At 42.1% G+C, this 13,826-nt stretch overlaps 2 protein-coding genes across 3 annotated transcripts; one reads left to right on the top strand and one right to left on the bottom strand.

The window, feature by feature from the left end:
• Positions 1-3,710: 3,710 nt before the first annotated feature.
• LOC101761289 (probable serine/threonine-protein kinase PBL8) lies at positions 3,711-8,780 on the top strand. 2 transcript variants are annotated; one of them, XM_012844051.3, is made up of 8 exons: positions 3,711-3,910; positions 3,997-4,084; positions 4,265-4,475; positions 5,736-6,070; positions 6,385-6,520; positions 7,396-7,532; positions 7,640-7,763; positions 8,111-8,780. In XM_012844051.3, exons 3-8 carry the CDS (start codon positions 4,421-4,423, stop codon positions 8,554-8,556), a joined length of 1,233 nt encoding a protein of 410 aa, XP_012699505.1. In that variant the 5' UTR covers positions 3,711-3,910; positions 3,997-4,084; positions 4,265-4,420; the 3' UTR covers positions 8,557-8,780. The 2 variants fall into 2 exon arrangements, with proteins under 2 accessions (XP_012699505.1, XP_012699504.1); XM_012844050.3 differs by having other exon boundaries at positions 4,002-4,084.
• Positions 8,781-9,435: 655 nt separating this feature from the next.
• Positions 9,436-11,387, bottom strand: LOC101756168. The gene is made up of 4 exons (XM_004959432.1): positions 11,076-11,387; positions 10,897-10,969; positions 10,195-10,730; positions 9,436-9,444 (listed from the first exon to the last, which is right to left on the bottom strand). Exons 1-4 carry the CDS (start codon positions 11,385-11,387, stop codon positions 9,436-9,438), a joined length of 930 nt encoding a protein of 309 aa, XP_004959489.1.
• Between the last annotated feature and the right edge of the window lie 2,439 nt (positions 11,388-13,826).

The raw sequence follows: 13,826 nt of genomic DNA on the forward strand, positions 1-13,826 counted from the left end.
TCCCTTTGGGAACTTGTAGAGTCGGCTTGGCCTCTAAAACAGAGCCTTTCGATGCTCGGTACCTATGTCGTAACCTTGCGATCAATACTCAACAGTAAATATTTGCTAATGATGGATTAATTAGGCTTAATAGATTCGTCTCGCCGTTTAGCCTCCACTTATGTAATTGGTTTTGTAAATAGTCTACGTTTAATACTCCTAATTAGTATCTAAACATTCGATGTGACACGTGCTAAAAATAAGACAGTGGAAGAAAACGCCTCCTTAGAGTGATAAAGGTGATATTGTGCCGTAGCTGCAGGTTGGCTAAAAAAAAGAGTTGATCGCTTGAAAAGAAAACAAAGCGGTTGACAGATGCTAATAACTGTATTCTGCAGGGCCTGCCTGCAGGCTGCAACTGCAAGGCATGCAGCAGCAGCAGCAGCTTTGTTCGTGGTGATGGTGCGTTAGCTTTTGCTAACTCCAAGGTACAAGATCTTCGTCCGCTGCGAGTGTATCTCGCCGCTCCTTTTCCTCCACGCCCCGCCACATGCAGCTCTGCCTCCATCATGGCCACGGACCTCCGTCGTGCCCCCCAAAGCATCACGGATTCACAGGCAGCGCACACGCTTTGCCACTTGGCTTGGGGCTCCGGCCGGCTCTCCTCCGGGCGTCTCCAAGATAGCGTTGAATGGTGAAGAGCAAAACTCGCACAACTCTTGATACTCTTCTCTCTCACTGCGTGAGCTTCGAGGTGTCCTCTTAGGACTAATTTCGAGGTGTCCTCTTAGGACTAATTTAGGGAACGTTTGGTTCCTTTCCTTATTTTTAACACATGTCACATCAAATATTTAGATACTAATTAGAAGTATTAAGCGTAGATTATTTACAAAACCTATTACATAAGTGGAGGCTAAACGGCGAGACGAATCTATTAAGCCTAATTAATCCATCATTAGCAAATGTTTACTGTAGCAATATATTACCAAATCACGGACTAATTAGGCTTAATAGATTCGTCTCATCGTTTAGTCTCCACTTATGTAATAGGCTTTGTAAATAGTCTTTTAATACTCTTAATTAGTATCTAAACATTTGATGTGACGGGTGTTAAAAATAAGCAAGAGTAACCAAATCAGATCTTACTTTTCTTTCTCAAGTAGCACTCGGCCTGCTGTGTGCTGGCGGCTGGCTGCTGCTTTGGCTCCAGTTGATGCAGCTGCTGCTGCTGTTGCTGGCAGGCAATCAGGCTGGGACATGCAGCTACGCCGGCCGGAACCACCCGTGCACAATTGCACATGCATGCATGGGCAGATCGCCAGCGCCATCCATCGTTTTCTGCCCGCTCGTGGTCCTTCCCCCCTGCGCTTGTGCAGTTCATTTCTCTCGATGGATGGAGGGCGTGTTTCTCGGCGCTTTTGCCCATCTCATTTCCCATACCATGCATAGATATCTGCAGGCACCACCTCTGCTTCATTCTTTCTTTCTGAACAGTATAATTATGTTCTGATTTCATTCTAAACAAAACAAATTGGTGATGGAACTGTGGCTCTAGTGACAATCGCCCTCGCGGTTCATGGTTGGTTTCCTCTACTCCTTTTCCATTCCATTTATGTCGGAGACAAGTGATTAATTGGTTGAAACTTCACATCATGGCCTGATGGCCCAGCAGCTTTCTATCACCAAAAAGGGAGACATGGAGATGAAATATCCTCCGGAGCATCCTCAAATAAACTGTTCGGTTTTATTTAATTTTCTCTTGCTTGAATTGTACCTTTTTTTTTTTTCAAAAGGTCTCTCCATGCTGTCCATGGCATCGAAGCTAGCTAGCTGTGGTGTTTGTCCGTCCCTGCAAAGCTTTTTATCCCAAGGAGAAATGTGACAGAAAAGACAATGCAACTAACTTTTTTATTCAAAATAACAATAATGATTCATTTCAGGACAACATCATATCTATAAAATACTCCGCTCCTGAGTTTTTTCCCCTCTTTCTCTCTCAGGCCGAAAAAGATAACTTCGATTTGGTCCCTGTTAACACGTGGAAATGTCGAAGAAAAAATCATACAACAAGAGGAATCAACGGGAAGTGGTGGATCCCTCTGCTCATGTTCATAGTACCTTGTTGTACTACTTGGTAGGGCTGAAACAAATCTCCGAAATGTCTAGTAAGCCAACTATTACAGACCCTGTATCTACAATCTATGGAGCCGTTGATAACAGAGGAGAATTACAGGACTCATGAGTTTTTTTTTGTTAACCGGCAGTAAATCATCCATTGGCCTCTTTATCTGTAGCAAAAATGGTAATAATTTTTTAAAATGGTAATAAAACTGATCAATATATTATAAAAATTCCATGATCAATATATTATAGTAGCGGGAAACTAATGGACCACCACGAAGCACACCACTGTAACATATTCTAACATATTTATATGTCAATTTTTACTCACATTTTTTTCTTTGCCTTTTCAATTTCGTTGCTACCCCACCACCAGCTTTATCTATTCATTCAGTACACACGCAATTCCAACTTTACCATGGATGGACTAATTACTAACTCTAGTTTGTCCCAACATTTTTGGCTTTTGCTTCACCATTATTGTCCCTTTATCTCGTGTTCGTATTTTGCTACATGACATATACGAGAGCTACATACAAGGAAGATGTAAGAATAATGAGAAACTTTTCCAAAAAAAACACCCCAATAACCAAACCATATCTTGCATAGTAAAGGTAAGCACGAACAGATGAAGCAAACATACAAATATGAGGAGAACATAAGAGGGGCCTGAAAAAAAAATTCCAAAATAGGAGTAAAGCATCTTGATGTAGAAGAGGAACTAGAAAAAGGGGTGAATTATTCTTTTTCTAAGAATTTGCATGTGCTATATGAAAAATGATTTGTCAAGCGCTCGCGCCATACTTAGATTTTTCTAAACTTTAAATATGAGTTCATAGTCGTTGGATGGACATTAAATGACTTAGATTATTGCTGCCAATCTTTTTGTTTCGACCATTTTAATACGTGCTCGGCGTGACTCTCCTTCCTCCGGTTGCATAACCTCCTACCATCTTTACTTTAAACCTCATCGTCCACCACCATTTATTCCGCCTTCTTGCCTCACCATCTCTAACCACCGCGCTTAGGGGCGGATCTAGGGGATGCAGGTGGCTCCAGCACCCTACAGCTAATGTGTCAATAGAGATTAAGGAGATAGTAAGGGAGAAAAAAATGGAGATGAAGAAGAACAATGAGAGATGGAGGGGGAAGAACATGCATCCGCCACTAACCGTGCTTCAAGCTTCCTGATTCCTAACTACTCCGTCTTTTAAGCTATAAGCTTCGGCAAGATTGGAAAAAAAATCTAAAGTGAAGCCAACTTCTAAATATCCATGGTTAAAAGAACTATTTCTTCAACTTATATTTTGAACTAACCAAAGTCAAATAAAACGAGATAGTATTTGTGAACTAGAAATAGATGAATGATTATAGAAAATCTATATCTGAAATCCAATGGAGTCATACGAGATAGTGTTTAGTACTTTAGTTGGTTGTACGAATCCATCCATGTAATCTGACATAGTCGCCGTGTTTGGTCGATTGCATATTTGCATCGAAGAACCAATCGGTCCTGGATGGCCACGTACACAGATTCCGGGGAATATTCGTTTCACAGGCTGAACCGCACCGTGCTGCAAAAATCACCGAACGGACACCGTCAGGAGTTCAGGACGAGTCGAACGCATTTCTTCACCGCCCGACGCCCTCCTCCCGTTTCTGTTCTTCTTTCATCATCTCCCGCAGTCTCGCTCGCTCACCTCCCGAGTCCCGACCCCCTCCTCCTGTTTCGCTCCTCGCCCCGCCGCTCGACCCGCGCCTCCATCGCTGGATCTGCCTCGAGCCATCACCGGTGAAGAGCAGGCACCAGGTATGCCTGGGCCCCTTCCCTTCATCTTGTGGTTGCAACGCCATCACATGACCTGATGGAAATGCTTGTCTTTTTTTTTGGTCTAGCGCAGGAAAGGGGGTTTCGATTTTCCTTGCAGTTTGTGCCTTGGATTCGTTCTCTTCCTCAAGCAAAGGATCCTAGAGTCCTCTTCGTGTATGTGAGCTGATATTACAACTTGCAGATCTAGCTCTCATGTGATTGTTGCAAAAATTGGACTGTGTTAATTCTTGCAAACCCACCCCTCTTCCCCACATTTGCCTTTTGTCTACCGAGGTTGAGCACACTCTCTCCCACAAGCCACACTCACACGCCTCACAACTCATCCACCCGCAGCGCTACCCGTCGTCTATCTGGTGTCATCTCCGAGTCAGAGGAGGAGACGGATGGCATGAAGCAACCTGCCAAGAATGAAAGCCTGGGTTACCCCCGGCACAAGTAGAAGAACACCAGCAACTGAGCCACAGGGAGGAAGGGAAGGAAGAGGGGGAGATGGGCAACTGCGGCACGCGAGAGGAGAATGCCGTCGTCGCTGCGCATGCTCAAGGTATACTTTCATGCTTGGCCTCGGATTTCTTGGGGACTCTTGTCGGTGGTACTTTGGATCTCAGGTGGCACTTCGGATTGCATCAAAATTTGGTTGGTGGATTATTTCTCGGTTCTGGGTTCTCTTGGTTGGTTGGCTCGCTGCAGATTGCCAAAAAATGATTAATTTCATTCCTTCCTTCCTTCTTTCTTTTGTTGTGATGGCTTTTGGTTCATCAGTATTCTCATAATGACTGATTTTGTTGCAAAATTCGATTTTTCTGGGGTCCATTCCAGCAGCATGCAAATGTGGTTTTAGTTAGAATCTCAGGTCAGTTTTTGCTCAAATGCTTCCTTATAATACTTCAGTGGAGCTTTTGATGAATTTTTCTGTTGATTTTCCCCCTTGGAGACGAAACCAGTCTTAGGACTCTGGTTTTACTGCTTTTGCTCAGGTTTTTATTTTCTTTGGTTGAAGACTTGTTTGATTCTTCTCGTCACAGTTCTAGGTTGCTGATCTGTGATCTCTTGTCTGCTGCATCTTCTGTTCTAGTTGCCCAGCTGAATGCTCTTGTTCTTCCTCGTTTTCTTGATTTTGTATAAAATTGAAGGCCACTTCCCCAGCTGAATGTTTCAATTTCTGTGCCCTCCTCCCCACTATTGACTTTCAATTTCGCATGGATACAAAAATTACTTTCCTCTAAGTTGAATAAACATAATCTGCTCTAGTTGCCACTTGCATTTTCTAAAGTAATTTGAGGTTTTATAATTTACATGCAACTGTTTAGTAGATCTGGTCCCCTGACCTGTTTACCCTTGCTGTAATCAATTTGCGCATGCAAATATCTTAATCATTTTTTCCTGCTTACAAGTACAGTATGAGCTATTATTTTAGGAAAAAAGTCATTTAATGGATGGTAGCATTTGGCAACTCATTCATTTCCACCTGTTCTTACATTACATCAATAATCACCAAGTAGAAAATTGGTATTTCAGCATGAGTAGCTAGCTTTTATTCAATCATGTTTGCTAATGCTGATGATTCTACTTGAATCCTTGAATCATTTTTTTTCTTAATATATTCGTGACCTGTACACAAAGCAGAGTGTGAGAATCTTCTCTAGTGGATAGCTTTTGATACTTTTATCTTATACGCTGAGAAATCCTTGTGACTTCAATTAATCAGTTCTGTAGATACGTGGTGGGCAATAGTACTTCATTTTCCTTCATTTTTGGTCGTCGAGGACTTAAATTAACTTCTTGAATATTACCATGTTTGCAGTTCAGCAGCTCCACTTGTTACAACATCCTGCCAAGAACGCCATTGCCGATAGGAAGCACACCCGCACCTCATCAGATTTAAGTGATCCTTCAACACCTAGGAAAATTGAAGATGCCAAGAACATTTCCATATACAATGATGTGATTGCCTTTACATTGTTTGAGCTCGAGACAATCACAAAGAGCTTCCGTGCTGATTATGTTCTTGGTGAAGGAGGATTTGGGACTGTTTACAAGGGTTACATAGATGAGAATGTCAGGGTTGGGCTGAAGTCACTGCCTGTTGCAGTCAAGGTGCTCAACAAAGATGGGCATCAAGGGCACAGAGAATGGCTTGTGAGTAGCCAAGTTCAATACTTTTCATGCTTGAAAATTTAGAAACATAATATGTTACTTGCATGCTCAGAATAAGCAACATTATCGAGCAAAGAAACCAGATGCATTAAGATGGAAATCCATAAGCAATTGTGATTTTTTTAATGGTTAAGCAAGTGTGAATGGCTGCTAGTAAAATGCTATCGGCGTGCTTTTGCACACGGGATTTGATAGCTATCATGCTTATTTATGCCTAGAAAATTATTACTTAAGTATTATATTTTGCTCAAAAGGATATTGAAAAGGTTTATCCATCTTTGTTTTTCTTTGGTCAGACTGAGGTTAACTTCCTGGGACAATTAAGGCATCCAAATTTGGTGAAGTTGATTGGATATTGCTGTGAAGATGACCACCGGCTTCTTGTCTACGAGTTCATGTTTCGAGGAAGTCTAGAAAATCACTTATTCCGAAGTAAGCCTTCTACTCATGTTTGTCAGATTGTGAATGATATCATAACTGAGTTTCTGTGATGCCACTTTTTACATACTATTTTCTGTTTTCTTGAATGCCATCCACTGATCACAACACCTTGAACTGATAAAAGATACAAATGATAAGATACATTTCTCATTTTCATAACTATTGTTGGTATGATCTAACTTCTCTACCCAGCAGATGGTTTGGCATATTTTATTTACCTATTAACAACTGATTCATTTACCTTTGGAGATTCCTTTTTACATGATATTTCAAAATTTTGCGAAATAACTATTGAGCATCCAACTCTTGAACTTTGTGATGACTCAACATCTTGGATGATTACTTGCTCGGTAAACTGTTTGTTCTGCTTGATTACAGGTGGTACCTAGCTGGCTACCATCTATTTCTGGCTCATGTATAGACCCTTTTAGGCAACTTCCCGATTTGACCTTATGACTTCTTTTTATTTCTTGATGCGCAAATGCAATTATTTTAAACATTATCTGCCGGAAGATATAAAAACAATAATCCATTTCACATGACGCACTACCACACCTTCGTGTTAAGTTCTTCTGCATATGTTGATTTTTCCCATGCTCCTTTAATTATGGACTATAGTTGTTACTTGCTACATTTCTTGATGCTTTATACAAATTGGCACTGTCCCCAACGAAAGGAGAAATTACCGAATGCTTTGTACTGCTAGCATGTATGATATGTAATGCCAGTACACTATTTTCCACTGCTAGCATGTACGATATGTAATGCCAGTACACTGAATGCTTTCACTGCTAGCATGAATGAACTTTTATCTGGGAGGAAGGAAATTTTTACTGATCACAATATACTGTTTTTCATATTTTCAGAGACAGCTATGCCATTACCCTGGGGTACTAGGATGTCAATCGCATTGGGAGCTGCTAAAGGGCTTGCCTGCCTCCACAACGCTCAAAGGCCTGTCATCTACAGAGATTTTAAGACCTCAAATATTCTGCTGGACTCTGTTGAGTGTTAAATCAGCTCATTCTTTCTTCTTCATTTTCAGTTCTATGCATATTATCCATTGGGAATACATATGTTGACATATCTTTTTTGTTTCCATTGCCACAGGATTATACAGCTAAACTGTCTGATTTTGGCCTGGCAAAAGCTGGCCCTGAAGGTGATGAGACTCATGTATCAACACGGGTGATGGGAACCTATGGTTATGCTGCCCCTGAATATGTCATGACTGGTACTTTCCTCCTTGTTTCTCTAAGCTTCGTAATTGCATTCTTTAGAAAATATAATGTGACTGTTCGGATATGAACTTCTCCATGTCATATTTCCAGACACAAAACTACCGTTCCTACTCCATTATCTGAGATCACATCTATTACCATTTCCTGCTTCTTTCAGTGTCTGAATATTATTTTGCAGCAAAAATGTAGTCTCGTTATTCATAATGCATGATCTGATATCATATAGATTGTTTACTGCTTGTTTCTGCATTTGTAGAGCAAAGTATGACCAAACCCAACACATGTATGTAGTATTCGTCTGTCTTTGTGTATCCTTCTCATGTATATACCTGATGGGCAGGTCACTTGACTGCTAGAAGTGATGTCTACAGCTTTGGTGTTGTCCTCCTGGAGCTCTTGACAGGGCGAAAGTCAATTGACAAGTCACGGCCCAGCAGGGAGCAGAGTCTGGTTGACTGGGCCCTCCCCAAGCTCAATGACAAGAGGAGGCTTCTCCAAATAATTGACCCGAAACTGGAGGGGCAGTATTCGGTCAGAGCTGCTCACAAAGCCTGCAGCCTTGCATTCTACTGCTTGAGCCACAACCCCAAGGCAAGGCCACTTATGAGTGATGTCGTCGAAACCCTAGAGCCATTGCAGGGCAGCGGTGGAAGCGATGGATCCGGTCAATCTTCCGGCCTACCTGACTATAGAGTTCGTCGCAGGCTAACCGGGAACAGCGTCCACTTTAGGGCCATCCCAAACCCCAAGTGCTCCCCTGTTGTCCCAGCATGCAGAGTGAGGTAATGGTGATGCTTGAATTTCTGCTGGAATAGGTTCAGTTGTATATTGCGAGGTCTAAACCGCGGGTGGTGTGGGTGCATGTGTGCACTTGTTCTGTGGTGCTGTCACTGCTGTGTGCGTTTGGGGTCTTTTTGTTTTTCGGGTTTTGGCCAGCGTTTTGATGTGTAAATTTGATCCGCATACTGCTGCTTGTAAGGCCCTCTAATTTTCACAGTGGTCTTCCTTGACTGAGCGAGCCCTGCCGAAACAGGCGGGTTCAGGATTAACCCTAGGGGTCACTTTGGAAGCTCAGGTTAATTAACCCTGGGAAGAATGACCCTACGGGGTATTTATTTTGGATTTTGAAATCCCCCTCCTCCAGTGGCAGTGCTGCCCCCTTCCTAGCAGTGCTGTTTGGAGAACCTGACGCATGGCAGAGCTGCCCCTTCCCCTTTCCACACCACAGCGGGAGGGAATAATTTCATGAAAAAAATACAAAATACAAACAGTACATGTAATACATGGCATGCAGTAGTAGTCCTAAGGTACTAAGGTAACAGCATCTCTTTTCTAAAAAATACCTCCAAAAATACCTCCAAAAATACCTAAAAATTAGAGGGGAAATCAGAAAATAAAAAATAGCAACTTGATAAATAAAATCCGTAACATGCCTACAAGGTCAACAAGCAACATCAATCACCAAATTACATTCGCATCCAGCTGGACTAAATGAACAGATGCTCTTTGCATGTTTTAAGCATCTACTTAATTAACTATAGTGCTTTCAACTCAACTGTGGCCACATAATCTAATTATTGTATAAGAGATTTAGCTAGTAAAATAAGCCAAGGACTTTCCCTCCAACATGCTTTCTCCTATTCATATTCTTCCACCATTCACTGTTCACTGATTCTGAAAAAAAATAAACAACAGTCAGCATTGAAAAGTTGTAAACAATAAACAATTTTAGTCTGATCTCCTAAAATTGTACAGTATGAATTTATCATGATTTGGTAAGCATTTTATATTTCACAAGCTTCCTAAGTTGTCTGCTTAATCTAGTTTGGCTTGTGCCCAAATCACACATAAGACGGTAACAGAAATGGTAAATGGACTAGACAACATCCTACTAACCATACCTATTTTCTCCACGCACTAGCATGAAGCCAACAAACTTGTGCAGCAACAAAGTTGACACTTGACTTCACCCCTAGATTTCGTGGACTCAAGTACCAACCCCAACTTGTCATGAAAAACTGCTACGTCGTGCAGGTCGGCTGGCTGGAATGTGAAACTGTGACTAGAAACTAGCAAGGCCAGTCGGTTGGAATGTGAAACTAGCAGGACTGGACATGGAAAGAACTGATGCTCGTAAAACAGGAAGCAATGATCCAATATAGTATTATTTGTAAGCCAAGTAACACAACTTAAAAATTACTATGCATGCATACTACTGGTTTACAGAAAGCAGGTAGCAGACACAACCATGCTAGAACTCAAATCAAAGATCTGGCACAACTAGGCAATAGGAGAAGTGGCAACTTACAGTAATATATAATGGCCACACTCCTATAAATTTGTTGATGAAAGACCAGATTAACTTATCAGACTCAAATAGCCTAATCCAACAAACACACCTGAGCAAAGGGAAAGGGAGCATACCTGAGCAATCTTTTTCTTCAACCAAATCAGCCGGACATTTGGGTTTTTTGTGCCCACTAATATTTTTCTGTTTGTTTCACTTTGGAAAACTTCATTTGCATCAGCTTTTTGTTCATCCGATAGCCCTTCCATGGCATCCACAATGTCAATACATTTCTCAATTGAGTAGTCTTCTTCACGTTTTCTCTTCTCTTCTAACTTTTCTAGAGTTTTTCCAATTTGATCCTTTCTAAAGTCAATGTAATCCCCAAGTTTTGCAGCCATCTGACTTTGTTTGCGTTTCTTTCCACCGGTAACATCTTGGTCCTCTGAATTACGACTAGCTGGAGCAGATTGAACTTCTATGCTTTCTACACCACCAAGTCCAAAACTGAGTAGATTTCTATCAATAGATGCCATGCTATGATTGCTTTGCTCTGAGATACTTGTTTGGGGAGTGGGTTCAGTTGGCAGCTCACTGTTATGGGGAGTGGGTTCAGTTCTTTGTGGTGGTGGCTGAATTGATGTAAAATTTAAATCCCCTGTGGCCACACTTCCTATTAAACAAATAATCAAGGTAACAATATCAACATCTTAGCATCTACAATAGCGAGAGTTCAAACTAGGAACATAATCTACAATGAAGTGACTCTCTAAAGCACCATCCACACCATAGCACTAAAACAAGAACAGAGGCAATGAACAACAAGATGAAAGCATTACCTTCATACAATAATTCCAAGCTGTTAAATAAAGGAAATGGCTTCTTACGGAACTTGGCAACTTTGTGGTTATCCTATTGAAGTACAACAAAAAAAATATGATTAGATGGTTTGTATAAAGGTTAGCTGTTATATAAAGGGTTGTTATATAAAGTTGATTCTTCATTTAAGAGACCTAACCTTAATCAACTTTTCCCATCCTTTTGGTTCTGCAATGATCATACCCAAAGTGTCATTCCAGCCAACACCACTTTTCCTCGCTTCTTTTATTATCTTATAGTTTCCTTTTAGCTCTTTCTCCTTTTCTTGCACTTGTTGCTTCGTGAAATGTGTCGTTGGAAACATATCATTGAATTTGTTTGTGATATTCCTCCAACCTTCAGCAGTCCACCCATTTTGTCCCTTAAACATTGGGACGTTGGCAAGCTCTTTCAGAATATCCACAAGTCCCTTCTCATACGTGTAGCTCCACGTAGCTCTTTCCGTTGACATGGCTGCAAGAAATACGGGTCCCTTCTCACAAGGAAGAACAAACGATCACAATGAACAAGATGATGGAGGAAAATTCTAGATGATGGAATAAATACATGTACAATGCACCAACAGTGAGATCCATAAAAAGATAAATACTAAATTATACTGCTGCCACAACATCATTTGGAGAAGCAGTATCTATACTGATGATATACAAATTATACTCAAATGCAATGTGGATGATATCAATAGAAGCTTTCAGTTTAGACATTGATTGTTTCCTTCCATTAAACTCCATAAATCATTTTTTTTCGATAAAGGAAGTTTTTATTAAATTTCAAGGGCATTACATCATTAAACTCCATAAAGCTTATACTAGACATTCTGTAGCTTTTGGTCGAGTGAAATAATAGCTGAAACAACTTTATGCATTTTGTGATTATTAGATTATTATGAGTTGCGTGCGAGAGCTTCTTCACTCCAGGCATGCACAAAGCTTAAAGCTAGTTAACTTTTGACCTTGTACCTAGAAAAGGGCCGCATCAAAAGGATAATAAGAGCTGACAGTTTGGTTACATTCAGAAGCAATGCCCATGACCCTGTAACACTTTTACTCTAACGGTCTAACCTTATAAAAGCAACCTGGCAACATGTACTCTTTCTACTGACCAAAATTACAGATTTTGTATCGGCATTGCCTTCTGAATGTAAAAGGGAAATCCCATTGGGGGTTGGCGACAATGGTGGCAAAACTACAGATGAATATTGCAATCAGTGCTCAGTGCTCCAATCTAGGGGCAGCAAGGCAATGGAGGGTTGAAGCACCGTACATGCTATAAGTCTGTAGTACTGTAATAGGGTATAGACAGACAAGCTGCTGGATATGCTCTTAATCATGACAATGACAAAAAATGGCCGACAAAAAGATAAGGAAATATTGCAAGAAAACATCTTCTCTATAAAAGAAAGTGACAGCAAATAGTACACATGCACATTGGTATTAAGTTCCAACACAGCAAGGTAGCTCGAAATGCAAACGGCAAATAATTGCCAAGAAAACGAACCAACCTGACAGACAGTACTGCAATCTCGAACATTCTCCAAATTTACACCTTAAAAAATTGGATTGCCAATGTTATCTACCTTTTCGTTAAAAAAATACTATGCACCCAAATCCACGACTTCTCGGTAATGTTACAAATGACAACAGTATCCAAGCCCCGAGGTCTCTGAGCTTTCTCCCAAAATGTTCGAACGGCAATAAACCAAGAACTACAAAACAACATGCTGATGAGAAAGCAGAACCTGAAAGCTACATACCACGATCGAAGTCACTGATGGAATTGCTAGCTCGCGCTTCCAAAGATTAATACAGAAAATGGCAGCCAAACATTAATAGTTCAGCTCCAAAATTTGCGCACAGCAATTGAATTAACATACACACCCCCTTAAGGACCAATCAGAACACAAATGGAACTAGTCGACCAGGAAGCGATTGATCTGGTGCCGAGCTGGCACCCAGATCTTATTATCCGCATCAAAGCGATTGATCTGGTGCCGAGCTGGAACCAGATCTTCAGTCCTACTTGTTCTTGCAATATGAAGTCAAAGCAATCTATGTACAAATCTTGGAATTAGAACAGGAAGACTCACCGGAGGATGAGGCAAGGTAGCACGGAGTCACGGAGCAGTCACGAAGCCACGGAGCAGTCACGGAGCCACGAAGCAATCACTGGAGGTGGGGGCAGTGAGCAGATCTCCAGCGAAGATCGAGCCGGCGTGGGGATGGGGAGACGACGGGGAGGCGACGACGAGCCGCACGGGCGACGCCACGACGGGGAGGTGCAGGAACAGGGGAGCCGCACGGACGCCGCTCGCAGGTCGCCAGCGGCACGGGGGGCGGCGGCGCGATGCGGTCGTCAGCGGCACGGGGGAGCACGGGCGAGCACAGGCAGGGATGGGGATGCGGACGCGGAGGGGGGGCGCCTGGATGCGCGACGCGGAGGGGGTTGCGCCGCCAGGAGCCTCGAGGTGAGGACGGCTCGCCCCGGGGAAAACTCGCGGATGTGGTCTGGCCTCCCCGTCCGATGGACTCCCAAATGAGGAGGCGATTCGGCCCGTGGTGAAATGCCCGCGTGGGCCTCTGACCCAGGGAAAATAGCGGGATCCCCTCGGGGTTCTGAGTTCCCAAAGGAGCCCTAGAAATGAAAGGCTGAACGAAGAGAGGTTGGATGGTTGATATGGCATATGGTGGTGCTGTCCATATTTGTGGAATCAATTCGTATTGAATTTCTTGACAACTTTCTCTTGTTTGGTGTCTCGCCACAGGGAAGAACTTGTTTTGTTATATCTGAATTGTAGTCGTATGACTTCTTTACGCATTGTGCAATTGTGTAAGATTCATAGTTGTGGCTGCCTGCGATCTGGATGGCTGCCGATCAGTGTAACTGTTTTTCA

Source organism: Setaria italica, chromosome II, assembly GCF_000263155.2.
Source record: "Setaria italica strain Yugu1 chromosome II, Setaria_italica_v2.0, whole genome shotgun sequence".
Taxonomy (NCBI): domain Eukaryota; kingdom Viridiplantae; phylum Streptophyta; class Magnoliopsida; order Poales; family Poaceae; genus Setaria; species Setaria italica.